Source organism: Rhea pennata, chromosome 11 (assembly GCF_028389875.1).
Source record: "Rhea pennata isolate bPtePen1 chromosome 11, bPtePen1.pri, whole genome shotgun sequence".
Taxonomy (NCBI): Eukaryota; Metazoa; Chordata; class Aves; order Rheiformes; family Rheidae; genus Rhea; species Rhea pennata.
Genome location: NC_084673.1, coordinates 23545731 through 23561568, shown reverse-complemented (window position 1 = coordinate 23561568; position 15838 = coordinate 23545731). Strand labels below are relative to the sequence as shown.

The window sequence follows — 15838 nt, the reverse complement described above, 5'->3', positions numbered from 1 at the left end:
GCCATCCAAAGAGCAGAGGACTCAGCTGGCTTATTGGATAAGATACAGATGAATAAAGCCAGGGATACAGAATCTAAAATGATGGTGTGGGTCATTCCATATCTACTGCCATTTGCCTCTCATGTCTTTCTCGCTTCCTAGTTTACAGTGCATCGGAGCATAGCTTTGAACAAAATTATCAGAGAGCAAGAGGATGTCAGTTTGGATAAATGACAGGCAAGAAGGGGAACCAGGAAGACGTACAAGTGTCATAGACCAACTACAGAAAATAGTAAGAAGCTGACAGCCAGCTGGATTCTGCCCTTGGCTAAAGGTAAGTACAGAAGATTAGCAGAAATGTTTTGCTGGATGGGAAAGGCAAAGAGTATTATACCAATTATAGCTTCTGATTTATTGTAACCTGTGATCATATTGTTGTGATATGGCTATTAATAGCTATGTTTGATAAGTAAATGGTCCAAGAGACAACTCCAGATATTAGTAGGGGGCAATACTATCTTCTGAAACTGGGGTACTGCTAATAGGGAATTACTAGCTTCATGTAAAGACAGGCCCAGCATGCTGATGAGTAACATCACAGAAAGGGTTGTCGTGCCTCCCCCCAGGGCATCTGTAATGGGAGGAAATGCCAGCAGAGGCACTGAGTGGGAAATGCAGGCTCATCTTAGCTAGCAGCAGCTGTACAGAACTCAAAACGACTATTTACACAAGGAAGTGAGTCTCCTGCTGGGACTTAATGGGCTGATGGATGGTTCATTTGATGACCAAACTGATCAGAAAAATTACCAAAGAGAGGCTAACGAAGAGAAACAAACAGATTTTTGTTTCAAGAAAGAACTACAGGAGCCTTAAAACAGCAATTAGCTACAGGTGGGAAAAAACAGGGAGAACCCCTGCTCTCAATATGAACAGTCCTAGGACCCAGTTGTGCACGGGGAGACCACGTTTCCTTGGCCACATCCCAGGAATGACCAGAGATGGTAGTGAGGATGCATTAATCAAAGACAAAGTCTCTGCTGTGGCTTAAATTGGTGCAGATGCCCTGGCCTGTACCCAGCAGAGCTGGGCTGTGACTCCAGCACCTGCTAGTGCCACGAGTGGGTGGCATGGGTGCTGGCACCTGCAGGGCAGATCCAAGCTGTAGCAGAGTGCTCTTCAAGGCAGCACAACTACCTGCTTTTCTCCTGTTCTTCCTCTCTCATCCTCCCCAGTGATTTTCTCTATTTCCTGGTTCTTTCCCATATATTTCCACTGCCTTGGTACCATGTTCACTACAGATGAGCAGCAGCAACTCCCATCTCACTGGGGCACTGCACGGGCTCATTTGATCAGTGATGGTATCCAAGCCACAGCAAAACATATATCTGAGCACCACCATGTGCGGCAGGCTGGGCATATCTGTACTCAGAGCCAGGTGCTGCACGTGTACTCTCCAGCATCCAGCCTTTGGTAGGTTTCCAAAGACATATGTGATACATCCAGGAAGAGCTTTTTCCTAGGATTATTGGAATACAAGATGCATACAGGCTGTACACAGCTTCCTTATGTCAAAGAGCCTAGCATTCCCAGTCTAGTCCCTGGAGATGCCTTGTCCAGGAGCGTGGAGGATTTGCTAACTCCTCCTGTGAGCTGCAGCCCCTCTTTGACTCCTCTTCTGGCATCTTGTTCCTCCCACCATTGACTGAGCATAAATTCAGGCTGCTGCTCCCTCCCAAGCCTCATCCTCACAGCATTATCCTTCTGCTAAATCAGGTGACACAGACATGGTATGGAGCACCTAATTCCTCCCAGAACTGCAAGGCACTGTTATGTCCATTGCATACCTATGCACTGTATTCTCACTCTCCATACGGCCTCTCTGGGTGTTCATTCTAATTAAATCTTACAATGCCATCCTTCCTCTAAGGTGTCTGATGTGGCAATGTGTAAATTCCATGTTGGCAGAGGGTGTGGAAAGAGGAGCAGAGATCAAGTTCCCACTTTGTGGTCCACTACACAGGTGAACATCACAATATTCTGTCTTCCCCGTTATCACCCAGGTTCAGAGCTCCATTCTACAGAGAAACATAGTCATGGTCCTTGCCTCTCCTCTTTCTGAGATGGACAAGCTCATGCACTATTTCCATCTGGATACCCAATATATTTTTGTCTATAAATGAGAGAGAAAGAGAGAGGCTCATTTGCAGTGTGAGCATTTTCTGTGGCACCAAGAGGCAGAAGGGCATCCTCTCGACCCCGTTTGCTCTCCCACTATCGGTGAGCAGGGAAGCAGGTGGGTATCGGTAGGATTAAACCCATGTGAGAGCAGAACCTAGCCTGGAGGGCTGGCTTTGTTCCAACTGAGTTGTTTGAAATCTATTCAGGTTATTGGGTTTGAAATCTAACTCAAAGAAACCCCAAGCTGTGCCAGCCTTCAAAGCTGCTGTTGTGAAAGGGGAATGTTGTTTTAGCGCTGAACTCTAACGTAAGCAATGCCTGCAGAGTTTAGCTCTGGCTGGGAATGAACTGCTGGCCTGACATTTTTGCCTCTGCAGTGACTTTTCTTCCCTGGCTCAGGGATGCCACTCTTTCCAAAGCCATGTGCCACTGCGATCAAGCTGTTCAATGCAGTGACATGCACCATACATTTGGCCATTTGCCAGGAAAACAGCCTAGAACAAATGGAAAACTAAATGGCAACTCACCAGAAATGCACTGTTTCTCACTTTGCAGTCTGAGTGCTTTAAAATATCTGCAGTCTCCAGTACTTCCTCCTTTTTTGGCTTTTTATATTGTCAAATGTTTGAGGCTGGAGCTCCTAGGAAAGGCTGCTTCCCATTCACACTTGGAATCATAGAGTTCATTCTCATAGGTGTTACGCTGCTGAGAGGATGGAGAAAGTCTGTCTCCTCGACAGTTCTCCAGATGTCTCATTCCCTGCATTATTTCTGAACAGCTGAGAGCAAAACACAGACTGGCCTGCAAACAGCCTGGCACTGAGCTGCGTTTCCTTCAGCCTCAGCATTGCCAGCTATGGCAGCGTGGGTTTCATTACAGTGCTGCAAAGTGGCACACTTTCATCTCCAGTCCAATTTCACTAGCAAAAAAGCTCATTTCCATTTCCAGGCAACTTACTAAGGAGCAGCTCCTGCAAAGCAATTTGCATGCTGGCAGAGAAAGACCAGGACTTTTACTCAGCAGCCCTGGGCATTTTGGAGGTGAGTGGGGACAGCAATTAGGAAGCTTGCAGGAGCAGCGCAGTTTTTGCTTTGCTCCCCTGGAGGTGCTGGGTCAGTGGATGGCATGCAGCACCAGCTCTGGGCCTTACCATGCCAGTGCTATCATGTCTTGGAAGGTGAGTCTCCAAAGGTTTGGTGCAGCTGCACTTCTGAATATCATTCACTGCCCTTTTGCACTAGCTTATGTTGCAAAGCCAACAAATGGTTCCCCAGCTATTGGGATTAATGAGTCCTAAGGACTCTGTCCTGCATCCCCTGACCTCCCCCATCTGCCATTCTTCTCCCTGGTACTTCTAGCTTCCTTCCACATTCCCAACATCCTTCTCCAGGCTAGATGCTGGGCTTGTAGCTGCATGGTCACAAGCTTACTGGCTCACATCCTGTGAATTTGTAAGCCACTGAGCTCTGCATCTCCTTCCATTGTTGGGCACTGATCAGGGCTTCTCTCCTCTACCCAGCTGATAATTCTCATGAAATCTGTAGTAAAGTAACATCTTTGAGACTTTTAGCCCTCTGCCAAGTGTGGCTGAAATTGGACAACAGGGTCAAAAGATGTTAGGGGGAGAGGGTGGGAACCGAGAAGCAGACAGGCAGATGTACTAGCAGACGGCACCGTTACGTAAGGTACGCTTTCTTAAGTGGCTAGGCTAAAAACACATACAAGTTAAAGCTGTTACTCCTACTGAGGGTGCAGGAATTGGAGCAGGTACACTGGGTACCTCTCCCACGCATGCACATAGCATAACCCACTTCCAACCCCTTGCCTGCACAAAAAGTCTATATTTTGGGTGATGACACTCCAAGTAGGAAGAGCTCTCTGACTTAATGTTGGTGCTGGGATGGATTCATTTGGCTGGAGTTGAGCGTATATTCAAGCTCAATGAGAAAGGAAAACAGCTTGTGCTCACATACTATAAACTCCCATTGGAGCCATTTGGACAGAGATGGAGTCACGCTTTACAGTAGGAAGGAGACTCTACAATAACAGAGTCAAAGGTTTAAGTACCAGCACCACTAACAGCAACTGAACTCACTTGGACTTAGCATATGCTTTAATTTAAGAAGCACAGATGATCGTTTGAGCCTCTACCCACGGAAAGGAAACAAATGTAAAAAGCTAGGACCCCTGGAACTGCTGGATAAAAAGTCCTAACACCCCAAAACTCCAGAAAAGCCAACTTGCCTAAGGCTAAGCTGCAATGCAGAACATGTGACTTTATCTGCAGCGAAGAACTAAGATGGCCTTTCAATATTAATTCAACATTATTATATTAACATCATAGTGTTATAAAACCCCTGAGGAAGCTGTCTGGACTAATGCAAGCAACTGCATCAATTTATCATGCTAATCAACACGCTTTCCCTCCTCTAGCCATGACCTTTCTAATACGGTTGTGTCCTCAGCAGAGGAGCCTTGGGGACAGCAGCAGTGAGGGATACCTGGACTCACACCCACTACCTGCACTCATTGCAGGGAGAGGAAGGTGTGTGATGGCTGTCCAGAACAATTCTTTCAGTAGAAAGGCAACACTCACTGTACAGTAATGCCCTTTGCGTGTTGCTGTCACATTCCAGCATTCCAGGCTGCTGAATTGCTGTGATGTGCCTGCAGAAGAGGGACAGAGCCTGCGAGGCAGCAGCAGTTGGCCCATGGCACAGGAGGTCAGCTCACTGCAGCTGGGGATGCAGACAGGCCCTCGTGCACTCATGCCTCCCCCACTGCATCAGGCATTCACCCCTTACTTCTTCTGAAACCCTGAGCTGGCCTTCCTTACCTTGGTCTCTTTGATCTTGACGGCGATGACTTGTTTGCGCTGGCGGATGATCTCCATAAGCTCATCACACTCCTCCATCAGCTTGGCCTCATGCATGGCTGTATTCACCTAGCCAGGAACAGCAGAAACCCCACACTGTTAGAAGGTGACACACTTGCCTCTTAGCCTGGCAGCTCCAGTGGCTCTTGCAGCTCAGACTGAGAGAGAAGCAATGGCTTTCCCTTGCCAGGTCCCTGTGGTGCCCCAGATTCTGAGCCTGGGTCTACTGGCTGCCAGGCAGGACCTAACAGTCTTATAACATTCACTGCTGCAGAGATGACAAGAGCAGAAGCAGGCTTGCACTTCTGTATCCATTTCCACTTCAGCTAGAGGAAGGAAAAGGCCAGGGAGAGGTGCAAAAGCCTCTGCAGTATTAAGCTCTTTGGTGCTCTGGCAGTGCACTCAGGGTCAGTGCTGGGTGACATGGCCATGCTGCATGACAGTACGGGCACAGATATTGTCCCTTCCCCATTACCTGGGGCAGATCACACGCAGGATAAATGCTATCTCCCCCTACTCACACTGCTGCACTGGCTGGTTCAGCCCTGCTGGGGGTGCAGCATCTCACAATCATGGCTGCATCACTTTCCAAAAAAACTAGGGTCCAGGAGTGGTGTCCAGGACACCAGACAGTGTCTATACTCGCTGCTGGCCTGAAACAGCCCTGCACAGGAATGCTCATGCATCTCTTCATATGTCCTGCATACCTCCCTTTCCTCTGCAGGGTTATTGGTTTTGGGGAGCAGTACACAGCCATGGTTATATTGCTGCTAGGCTTAGGTTGCTCTTTGCTTTCACAAGATGACTCCTTTTCCACCCCTCCCCAGCAGTGGGGGCAGCTGGAGGTTATTCTGCCTGCTCTGAGGTTAGCGGCACAGGCTGCTTGTGGAAGAAAAGAGCTTCTCTGCCCTTTGCTCCTGAGCAGACCTCACAGCTTTCTCACAAGCAGATGCATCTAAAATGAGGCAGCATTCGTTTGCTAGTTAAAGGAAGAAGGATTTTAAAAACGAATGAGAAGACCCTGCTTACTATAGCAAGGTCAGCAGTGCAGCATGGCCTCACCTCAGGCCTGAGCGCAGAGGGGCAGCTCTAACTTCAAAGTATCCACAAGAGCAAGGCCTGAAAGCAATTGCTCTGCGTGGGGAAAGGGAGAGGGGAAAGTGCTGAGACGGGGCCTGAGGAATACTGCAGGGCTGCAAAGACAACACTCAGGAAATTCATGGCAGAGTCTTAATAAAAGGGCTGAATCAGGTCTATGTGGCAGTGGCTACAGGCCACCTGGGCTAGTGTAGCCACCCTGCCTCTGCTCCCACTGGTTACTGCACTGGGCTAGACCCCCAAGTTCTGCAGTGCAAGAATGGCCCTGGAAAGGAAAGCTCTTTGTTCTCCCAGCCCTCCAGGATGCTTTCAGCAGGATTCAAGAAGCACCAGCACCTCCTCAGATGCGGCTTTCAATCCACACTGCAGGGCGAGCTGGACAGCCGCTGGGCAGGATGTGCCAGGGCTGCCCAGTACAGGCAGGCAGGGTTGGTCATTGCAGTCCTCCTGCACCAGCTCTCACAGCAATGGCCCTGTGACAACTCTCTGTTGGGGCCAGGGCTCATGCCAGGAGGCCATTCACATAGCCACGCCACATGGTAGCACTTGTCAGTTGGGACAGAAACTGATGCACAAGACCCATCAAACCTATTTCACTGAGTCCTTTCTGACTGCCCCCACCTCCACCTATCCTTTATTTCACTTGCTTTTAAGATTATATGTCCCACCACTTGGAAAAGAACAAAAATCAGTGCCCTGAACGTTGAGAGTCTCTGTTTGAGCATGCTTTTTAGAAATAACTATCTTCCAAAAAAGTACCAGATGCTGCTGACAGCACCTGCTGCTTTGAAAAGCCCTATTTCTTTATAGTATAAATATCTGGCAATAAGTGTGTCCAGAACATAGCATTTGGACACAAGCAAGCTTTCACCAGCTCAAGGCAAATTGCTTACTGGGCTTGCAGTTTGCTTTCAGAACTGGGACAGCATCTCCTAATGGATTTTGCTATGGACAGACAATGAGGAGACCCTGGAGAGAAAACCTGCAACCTCTTCCCCACACCATTCCCTCCCAGCCGTGTTTCCCAGTGGAACTGTGTCCCTCTCAGACATATAGCTCCAGTTGGACCCACACCAGAAGGAACAGTGGAATGAGCATCAAACAGTACTTCCATAATCACATCTGTTCATCTTCCAGACTTCCAGTAATGTTCCCCTCTTCCTAACCTCATTCCTAGTATTCACGGTTTGGTGACAAAGAAACACAGCCAGCTATACAGCGCAACTGGTTCTTCCTCCAGCCCTGCCTTCCAGCATCACAACAGAGAGGAAGGATTTGAGCTAGAAGAAGAGGAGATCTTGTGTAGATCTGGTCACCTGATTGTGAAGCCCAGAGAGGGAACTGAATATAACACAATCAGGCTGGCAGGCACTCCCTGAAGGTCACCTTTAGGCCTGATTAGCTATTGCAAACTGGCTTGGACATGCTCTGGCCTCTGTGGATCAAACATGATCTTCCCATAGCCTCAGCACCATGGATGATCAGCCAAGATGATCATTTTGCAGCCTGCCATCTACTGAAACATGACCATGGGAAGATCACATTTGCTCTCCCTTCCCCTTCTGAACAACACAATATCGATCAGTCAGGCAATCCAAAGGCATTACCAACACACTTCATGGCTGTTCACATGCTTAAATCAACAGGTGAGAAACTGCTTCAGTTATATCTGAGATCAGCTAGCAATTAACTCTGGCAAAGTTCCTGACCCCCTCTGTTTTTCTTCTCCATCTGCATCATGGCAATAGGGCCATGGCCAGTGGTGGTGGAAGCATGAGGCCCTCTGCACATGAGGGTGACCTAAGTGTCCCACAAAAAACAGTAAAAGCCTGGGTTTGCTCCCTCCTGTCCTCTGCATCTGGCTCCCAAAGGCAAATACACATGTACATTACCACCCAAAGTGCTATGAGGATGAAAGCATCGAGCAAGTACTATTGCCACTACTTGAACCCAAAAGAAGGGCTAACAGGCAAGGCAAGGAAGAATAGACGACTGTGTGGGCTGAGGTGCTTCCCATAAATTCATAAAAAGGTGCAGCTGCTATGTCTTCATACTCACCGGAGTTTTTCTGGTAGGAGACGAAGTCCTCTTATAACAGCAGTGGCTACCAAAAAGAATATTACAAAGGCATGTCAAGTGCCCTGAATGGTAGTGTGGCAGCCATTCAGGGCAGCAAGTCATTTCTGCAGGCTGCAAGGCATTACTGGCCCCGACTGTATTGCCTCTCTGCAATTGATCCTATTTTGTGCTCAAAGAAGATGCAGTGTTGAACACAAATGAAGAAAGGGGCCACTGGCCTTGAGCCAACTTCTCTCCACTATGATAAACATAGCAATAACTCTATCAGAAATAACAGGGGTCTGATGTCTTTCCTGCTGCCCAGAATGACATCCTGTTCTAAAGCAGACAGGGCTTGAAGCTAGGTGAAGAGGAGATGTAGAGGGTGATTCTGGTACATTTGCCTTGTTATTAGAAATTGGTAGGTGTGGAGAGGGCACGGGAGGACTTGGTGGTGAAAAGACTTTTCATCCATAATAGCAATGACATAGGAACGCCAAAATAGGACATACAGAGAGGCAGTGGGATAAATAAGTATCTAGAATTACTTCTTGTGTGGAACCTCATAAAGTTTAGAGTGCCTGATGGGCAAGGAGAGTCTCTAACTGCCCTGTCAGAAAGGACAGATGCTGCAAGCAGCAGACACCAGTGCAAAGGCTGCAGTGCGGGTGGCTCCTCTATTTGGTTTGGACTCTTTAGTAACTAATTCTGAAGCTTTGCTCTGAAAGATGTATATTTGCTAATCAAGATGGCCTTTCCACTCTTGGAGAAGGAATAAATAAATGCCTGATGCCCATGGCTTCAGAGCTGTGTTCCCAGCAGGATGTCACAGCAGGCTTGTCCAGTAAGGCTTCAAATAGAACAGAGAAACACAAGCAGGAAATGCAGCAATGATTTCCTTTTCCTCAGAAGGAACCCAGACCTCCTGAGGCCACTGGCCTTTCTGCCCAAACATTACTGATCCTGAGTACAAGGGAGCTGTCTGTGTTAAGCTAGATGCTGTGACACAGGTCCCAGTAGTGGGCCAAGACATCTTGCCAGTGCCTACAGCATTCCCAGGTCCATGAACATAAGGTGACTGAATGCTTTTAGACAGACTAGCCCAACCTGTCTCCAAAGCAGATGCCTATGTTGTCCATACCAGCCACTAAAAGCAGTCACTCCAGGGCCCCAGCTCTGCACAATTATAACCATCAGTGCCAGTGTGTGACCAGGGTTTTGTCAGTTGGCAGACCTTCTGAGCCATCAGGTCCCTGTGTGTCCATCTTGAAAGTCTAGAGAAAACTGAATTCCCAGCTTAAAGGAAAAAGTGAGTTGGATCACAGCCTGATGGTGCTCCAGAGATGATGTAATCCAAGCAGAGGGACAAGTTGTCTATTCTCCACAAACTGCTTTCCTGGTGAAAAGGCTTTTCACTGTGCCCTGGTTTTGGGTGTAGATCGTGCTGCACAGTGACCCTACCATGACAACAACTGCTTCTGCTCAGAACTAGGAACTTCGTATAACCTGGCCACCTCCATCTAGGCTTTACACATCCTTGCAAAGGAGAAGAAGGACAGCTGCACAGAGGAAACAACAGGAACATACCTGCTGTTGTACAGGGAACCAAGAAATCCTATGGAATTGGCAAGTGTCTGGCAATATATTAGTGGCATTAGACAGCAGAGCAGTAAATGAAGGGAAGGAAAAGACCATAGGAGTCCATCCCAGAAGGTCAGGACCTGAGATACCAGAGAAGCCTCCTGAATTTCATCTCTTCAAAGTAAACTAGAGATTTTGTTGCTGGCAGCAAGGTGGAGTGTATGACATTCAAAGAAATAGGATAATAAACATTCAGTTAGTGGAGTTTTGGTCAGCAAGCGAGGGACACATGAATTCCTTGGACTGACCATACCCTCTTGACAAAGCAGAGGTGAACACACTATTGGCCTCAGTAGACAGAAGTGAGAAGCAGCTTGTTTTTGTAAAGAAACCAGGTGTCCTGCTTAATTCAGTTCAATTAATCTCTGTTGGACCCCCTTTCTGGGCTTCAAATATGCACAGTTAAGAAAAAAAAATGAAAGGAAGACATCTGAAGAGTGTAGTGAAAACACAGTTAATAGATTTTGTCTCCTCTGTCTCTAGGAAAGATCAGTATCCTTGTGTGGATAGATTTGAACGGAGGGATATACTTTATTGAAGGGAAATTGAGTGCTATCACTTAAATTAAACAGTATACTAGATAACACAAATTAAACAGGTTTTCTTGATTTTGCAATTTCAAATGGACCTGAAAGATGTCTGAGGCCAAGCTAGGGTTAAACATAAAGATCTTTTTTTAAACCTGGTCAGCAGATTATGTAATGCTGAAGTGGGACACAGCTGATGAAGGTCTGCAAAGATAACTCCACTGAGAAAAAACAGTGGATAATCTCAAAAATCTGCTGTAAGGTAGAGGGGGATCAAAACTAGGATTTAGAGCCAGCAGCAATCTGTGTTACTGGCAGCAAAGGCGACATGCTTGTTTGCAAGGTAGTGCTCTCACAAAGGATGCCAGCAGCACACTCACTCCTCGAGGCAAGAGTGTGCAGCCAGAAATCATGATCATGCTAATTTCCCAGAAGCGACAAAATCAGGGCCATTTGCAACAGCATTAGCATCCTTGGCAATTGCTATTGCTAGCAGAAAGGAGTGTAGGGCACTAGGACTCCATAAATGATAGTAGAAGAGGATGGGGGTCCTTTAGTAAGCACCATACTACCCCTTCAATTTATCTTGTCATGCAAAAATCCTGGGCTCTGAGCTAAATCAGAAACCTTACCCAGGACAAGGAATCTACAGCTCTGCCAGTGTTTATGTTCTGGGACACCGAACAAGGAAGAAGACGCGACTGTGGGAGCTGGAGCTGCATCAATCCCTACAGCCTGGCTCGCATAACCACTGGCAACCTGAGCTTTTCATAGGCTGATTTCTGTCCAAAATGAAGTGCTTTCTATGTCATGGTCCCACTCCTGAAGTCTGCCAGCAGAGTATGGAGGTGTTACTTCAGACCAATACAGTTCTGCTGTCAAATGTCCTCACACAGACACTGTTATATATTAACCAAAACACTTTGTATTGGGATATTCCCAATTACATGCTGCTCTTAGGAGTGAAGAACTCTAAGAGAGGTGACCCAGTGCTGCTAGGGCAGGAAATCTGGAAAAATGAAAGAGCTTTCAGACATAAGAAAGAAAAGCATACGAAGAAAACTCCTACCATAAAAATTTCTCCTACTATACAGAGAAAAGAATAGTGACACCTAACCTGGAAACCACTTGCACTACTGAACCTCTTTACGGAATGAAAAAATAAAATGGTTTCATGAAATAGGTCCCCAAGCTACAGACAATCATACGCAGAACATTTTGAGGGGTTTGTTCACCATGGGCGTGTGGAGGGCAAGATTGTCCAGGCAACTGGCTACATTGCAAGAGCAACTCCGTTTCTGTAGCTGCTATGTGCCTCTGCTGCCTAGTGGTGATGCAGCAAGCATGACTGAGCTCTTGCTGTATGAGCCTTGTGGCATCTCTCCATCAAACACTGCTGGAACTTTGCATTGATGTCTCTATCTGTGCAGTGCACGAGAGCCTCAGCTGCTCTTTTTGAACAATACAGAATGGGACCTGTCTAAATAAACCTAGATGCACTCCCTGTGCCTGACAGGTCTTTCAGCACCCAGTCCTAGACATCCTGTACAGCCAAGGGGGTATGAGTCACTACAGCTGTTGGAGGGACTGGGAAAATCCATCTCTGCCTTCACACAGAGGCAAACTTTTTCTGTATGCAGACCACAGGAACTCAGCTCCGACATCGAGCAGTGGGCCAAGGATGGGCAGTCCCATCTCACACTCACAGTACTGCAGCCACAGAAACTGTTGAAATATTTCTGATTATGTGGCAAGAAAATCAGTGCTCTACTCTGGAGCCGTATGTCATCTGCACTGGGTCTACAGCCTCACAGATAAATGGAGGCTGTTTGCCTTCTGTATACGGAAACAGTACAGGCTTCCAGCATTACATAACAAGAGCAAAAATAAGGCTAACTGTATCACCTTGACTTTGTAATTGCCTCACTTTTGAGTGCTTCCTTCTGAACCTCATGATGCCTGTAGCACAATTTCTTGAATGGACTTAAGTTAAACATGGGACCAGATAAAGTATGTTGGGATTGCATGTGTCAGTCTATAAGCAATGTCCACAAATAGCTTAAAGTCAAATCCCCAGCATTTGAAGTTATGGGGAAGCATAGAAAGGCAGAAATATTTTCTACTTCACACTTTAATGTGCTCTCACAAAAGCTGCCTCTGAAAGCCAGGACTGCATATTTAGTTAAGGCTGAAAGATGTACTGCAACTCTTTATTTCAGGCAGAATGACTGATAAAGCTGAAAACTTCTAAATAATGTAAAAAACTACAGCCTAGATGTCTGAAACTTCCGGAATCTAAAGAAAGACCAAATCATTTTTAACTCATCACTGATAAGTTCACTGAAGTCCTGGGGAAGGATTCAGAAAATGAGGACGTTTGGAAGCACATTTCATCACTCATCACTCAAAGCGTTTTACCTAGGCTTCCTCAGAAGGTCTGGAGAATGAATTCTGCTTCCACGTGGACCCCCAACAGGGAAAAGAGTACACTGACATGGTTAGAAACATCAAAGGACATATGTATTGTAATTCAAATATGAAAAGCAGTGCTATATCAGAGCTCTGCAACCCACGGGAGGAGAAGAGCCCTCATACTCTGCTGGCCTGTCTGATGGTGATATATTCCGACAGCTTTTGCACTGCTGAAAAATAAAATATAAGGCCTTGACTCCTCAGCAGCTCTGAATTCTGCCTTCTTCTCCAATAAAACATTCCATCACAGAGTCTAGCCCCTTCTCTCCAAGGGCTGGATTTAGGTCCTGCTGTTTCCTGAAGCAGCTTAAGACATTCTGCCTAACACCAAAATTCCCACAGGACCAGGACTTGTGTGGCACTTACTGGCTGCTACACAGGGAAAAGGCTCAGCCTTTGAATTGGATGCAAGTCTCTCAAATGACCTTAAAGACAACCTAAAGCGGGTGAGCAGCAGTTTGCTCTGGCACAGAGCTCACCTGGGGATGGAGCACAAGTCTAAAGCCCTGTCACTTATCCATTCCATGGCTGAAAACGCTGAACATGCAAAGCTTATCATCAGCTCTAAATATAAATCCCCTAGATGACCACCTTTCACAGAGTGAAGGCACTGACATATCCAGGTACGTCCCTGCTCCATCCCCAGCAGGCTCTTTGAGTCACAGTGTGACCTATAAAATCTTCGAATGTTAGTGACCGTCACCAGAGCTCTGCAAAGGAAGTTCTGATTCCTTCTCCCAACACTGCCTGCAAAACATTTTATTTGCTGTCTATTCCACCATATTCACTTCACACCTGTCAGGTCCTAGAGGAAAAGGCAGGCCAGGAAAGACACCTCTGAGTAAAAACTTTTCCACTTGCATACAATCTCTGCCAGCTGCTGGAGAAGCAGTCCCTGGATTGCTGTCACAGCCCTTCTCTGACACAGACCATGAGGCAACCAGAAAATAGCCCAGAGGTTTAGAAGTATGGTTACCACCTCAGCTGCAAATTATGACATGTGGTGCAGGGAATAGTTCCTTAATATTTCCCAGAGAGTCTCCTTCTGCATTGGTATGCACATACAAGAATTCTTGAGGCTTTTAAGAGCCAAAAATCCATCCATTGACAGTGCAGAGCGCTGTTCTGGTGACTCAAAGCAGTGAGTGCTTTGAGCTGGGAACATACAGCACTCACGGCATTCACGGCACTGTCTGCACTTTTGGAGAGGGTTTTTGGTGAAATGGAGCGCTCATAACCAAGCTGTGTGGGTTGCTCTCTTTTCTTCTCTCCAGATCAACAGCATGGGGTCCCAAAAAAGGACTTTATGTAGTGACTGAAAAACAAAATGCTGATGCTGCCTGTGGGAAAGCTGGAGATCAGAAAATATTCTTGACCCAAGAGCACCAATCTCTTTTTAAGATGCAGATACTGAAGATCAAGAGGCAGCTCCACAGTTCAGAAGTTTCTCCATGTGCTTCACCCCAGAAGACTAACTCAAGTCAGTTGTGTGCTGCATCACTGCCGACTACTTTGCACATGAAGCAGCTCTGGGGAACCTTGTGCAGAAAGGTGCAGGAAGCCAGGACTGAGCATGTTTCCCACTGCAAGTACCCTCTGGAATTACTGAGGGCTCAGCCCTCAAAGAAAATACTGCTGCTAAGGAGATAATTTTCAAGCTATTGTTCAAATACTGGCAAAAAACTCTTGAATCCATGTCAGCAAATCTGGAGTAGACCGGTATCTGTATTTTCTGGAAAGGTGCTGGTTCAAGGAACAGCTGCTTAATCCAGGAACTGAGTATCAGTAGCCCATTAATTAGAAACTAATACAATAACTTCTCTCCATGTATCACCTCAGCAAACAAAGCTGCAGAGTAATCTGCTATTAATTGTCATATGCTTTGAAACAATAGTAAAGTATTAACTGCCGTCTTCCTCTCAAACATCTTTTATGAGAGCTTATCCTTATGAACTCCTGCCTCTGGAGCCATGGCCAAGAGGCAGCATCAATCTGCTGGCACAGGCTCCCCCAGCAAACAGCTCACACAAACATCTCCCTTGGAAATGCAAACGGAAGATGCCTGATTGCACATCATCAGGAACACAAAAGAGTTTTATAGATCCAGTGGCCAAAGCAGCAAGGTCATCTGAGTCCCTTTCTTCAGCAGGATTAAAGGTGATCCTCTCTCTTCCTCTGATGCTGTCCTGTAATTCCCAATACAAAGCTTTTCCCACTTGCTGCTGGCTTAAGTCAGAGTGCCTCTACTCTGCTATAGAAAGCAGATGCTGAGGCAGGAGAGATTGCAATCTCAGTCCCTCTGACAGCAGGAAGGATGCAGGGAGGCAAACTGTATATATTGGAGGAGGAAGGAAAGAGCAGGGAAGGATGCTAGCCATTCCAGCACAGGAGAAAGGCCTGGAACCAGTTTTTCTCAGCAAGGCAAAGCTGTTATATGGGCAAGGATGGAGACAATGTTGGCAGTGATTTCCCAGTCTGAACCGAGAGGGTTGATCCCCTCACACTGCCTACCATCCTTCAGAGCTTGGGAATTGCTGGGGTCTTGGTCCTCACCTGTGTGACTGTTTCCAAAGGGACAGCAGGTCTCGCAGAGGTACAAGTGCCCTTTCCACACTTGACTGTGGAAGGCTGGCTCCATCCCTGGGCAGGGGCAGCAAGGCAGAGAGTAGCCTGCATTTTTCGGAGCACCTTCTGCAGGATGGTGCCTCTCAGGAAGTCACCTCCTGGGTAGTCTGCATCCCTGTGTGCTAGAAAAGCAGGGAAGAGGGAGAGGAAGGAGGGCTGATGATGTGCTTTGCCTAACTGCCAAGAAATTGCCTTGGAGAGATGGTAAATAAGAGGAACAGTCAAGTTGGTCCTAGTTATCCTGGACTCAGTGATAAGGTGCTGAACTCTTGCATCCAGTGGTGGGCTGGGTTACCTGCAGTGGCCAGACGCAGAGTGGATACTGCATGGTATGCGGATGGCCAGATGGTGCTGCCTGCCAGGTACGCTATGGATATCTTCCGAT

The 15838-nt window shown here is 47.0% G+C and overlaps 1 protein-coding gene across 4 annotated transcripts in view; it reads right to left on the bottom strand.

The window, feature by feature from the left end:
- MID2 (midline 2) overlaps positions 1–15838 on the bottom strand; it is a 167750-nt gene that overhangs the window by 41462 nt on the left and 110450 nt on the right. For all 4 annotated transcript variants that reach the window (XM_062584485.1, XM_062584484.1, XM_062584483.1 and 1 more), the window contains one exon: positions 4994–5101. In XM_062584485.1, coding sequence (XP_062440469.1) covers positions 4994–5101 — 108 coding nt within the window. The remainder of the gene's footprint in view (positions 1–4993; positions 5102–15838) is intronic.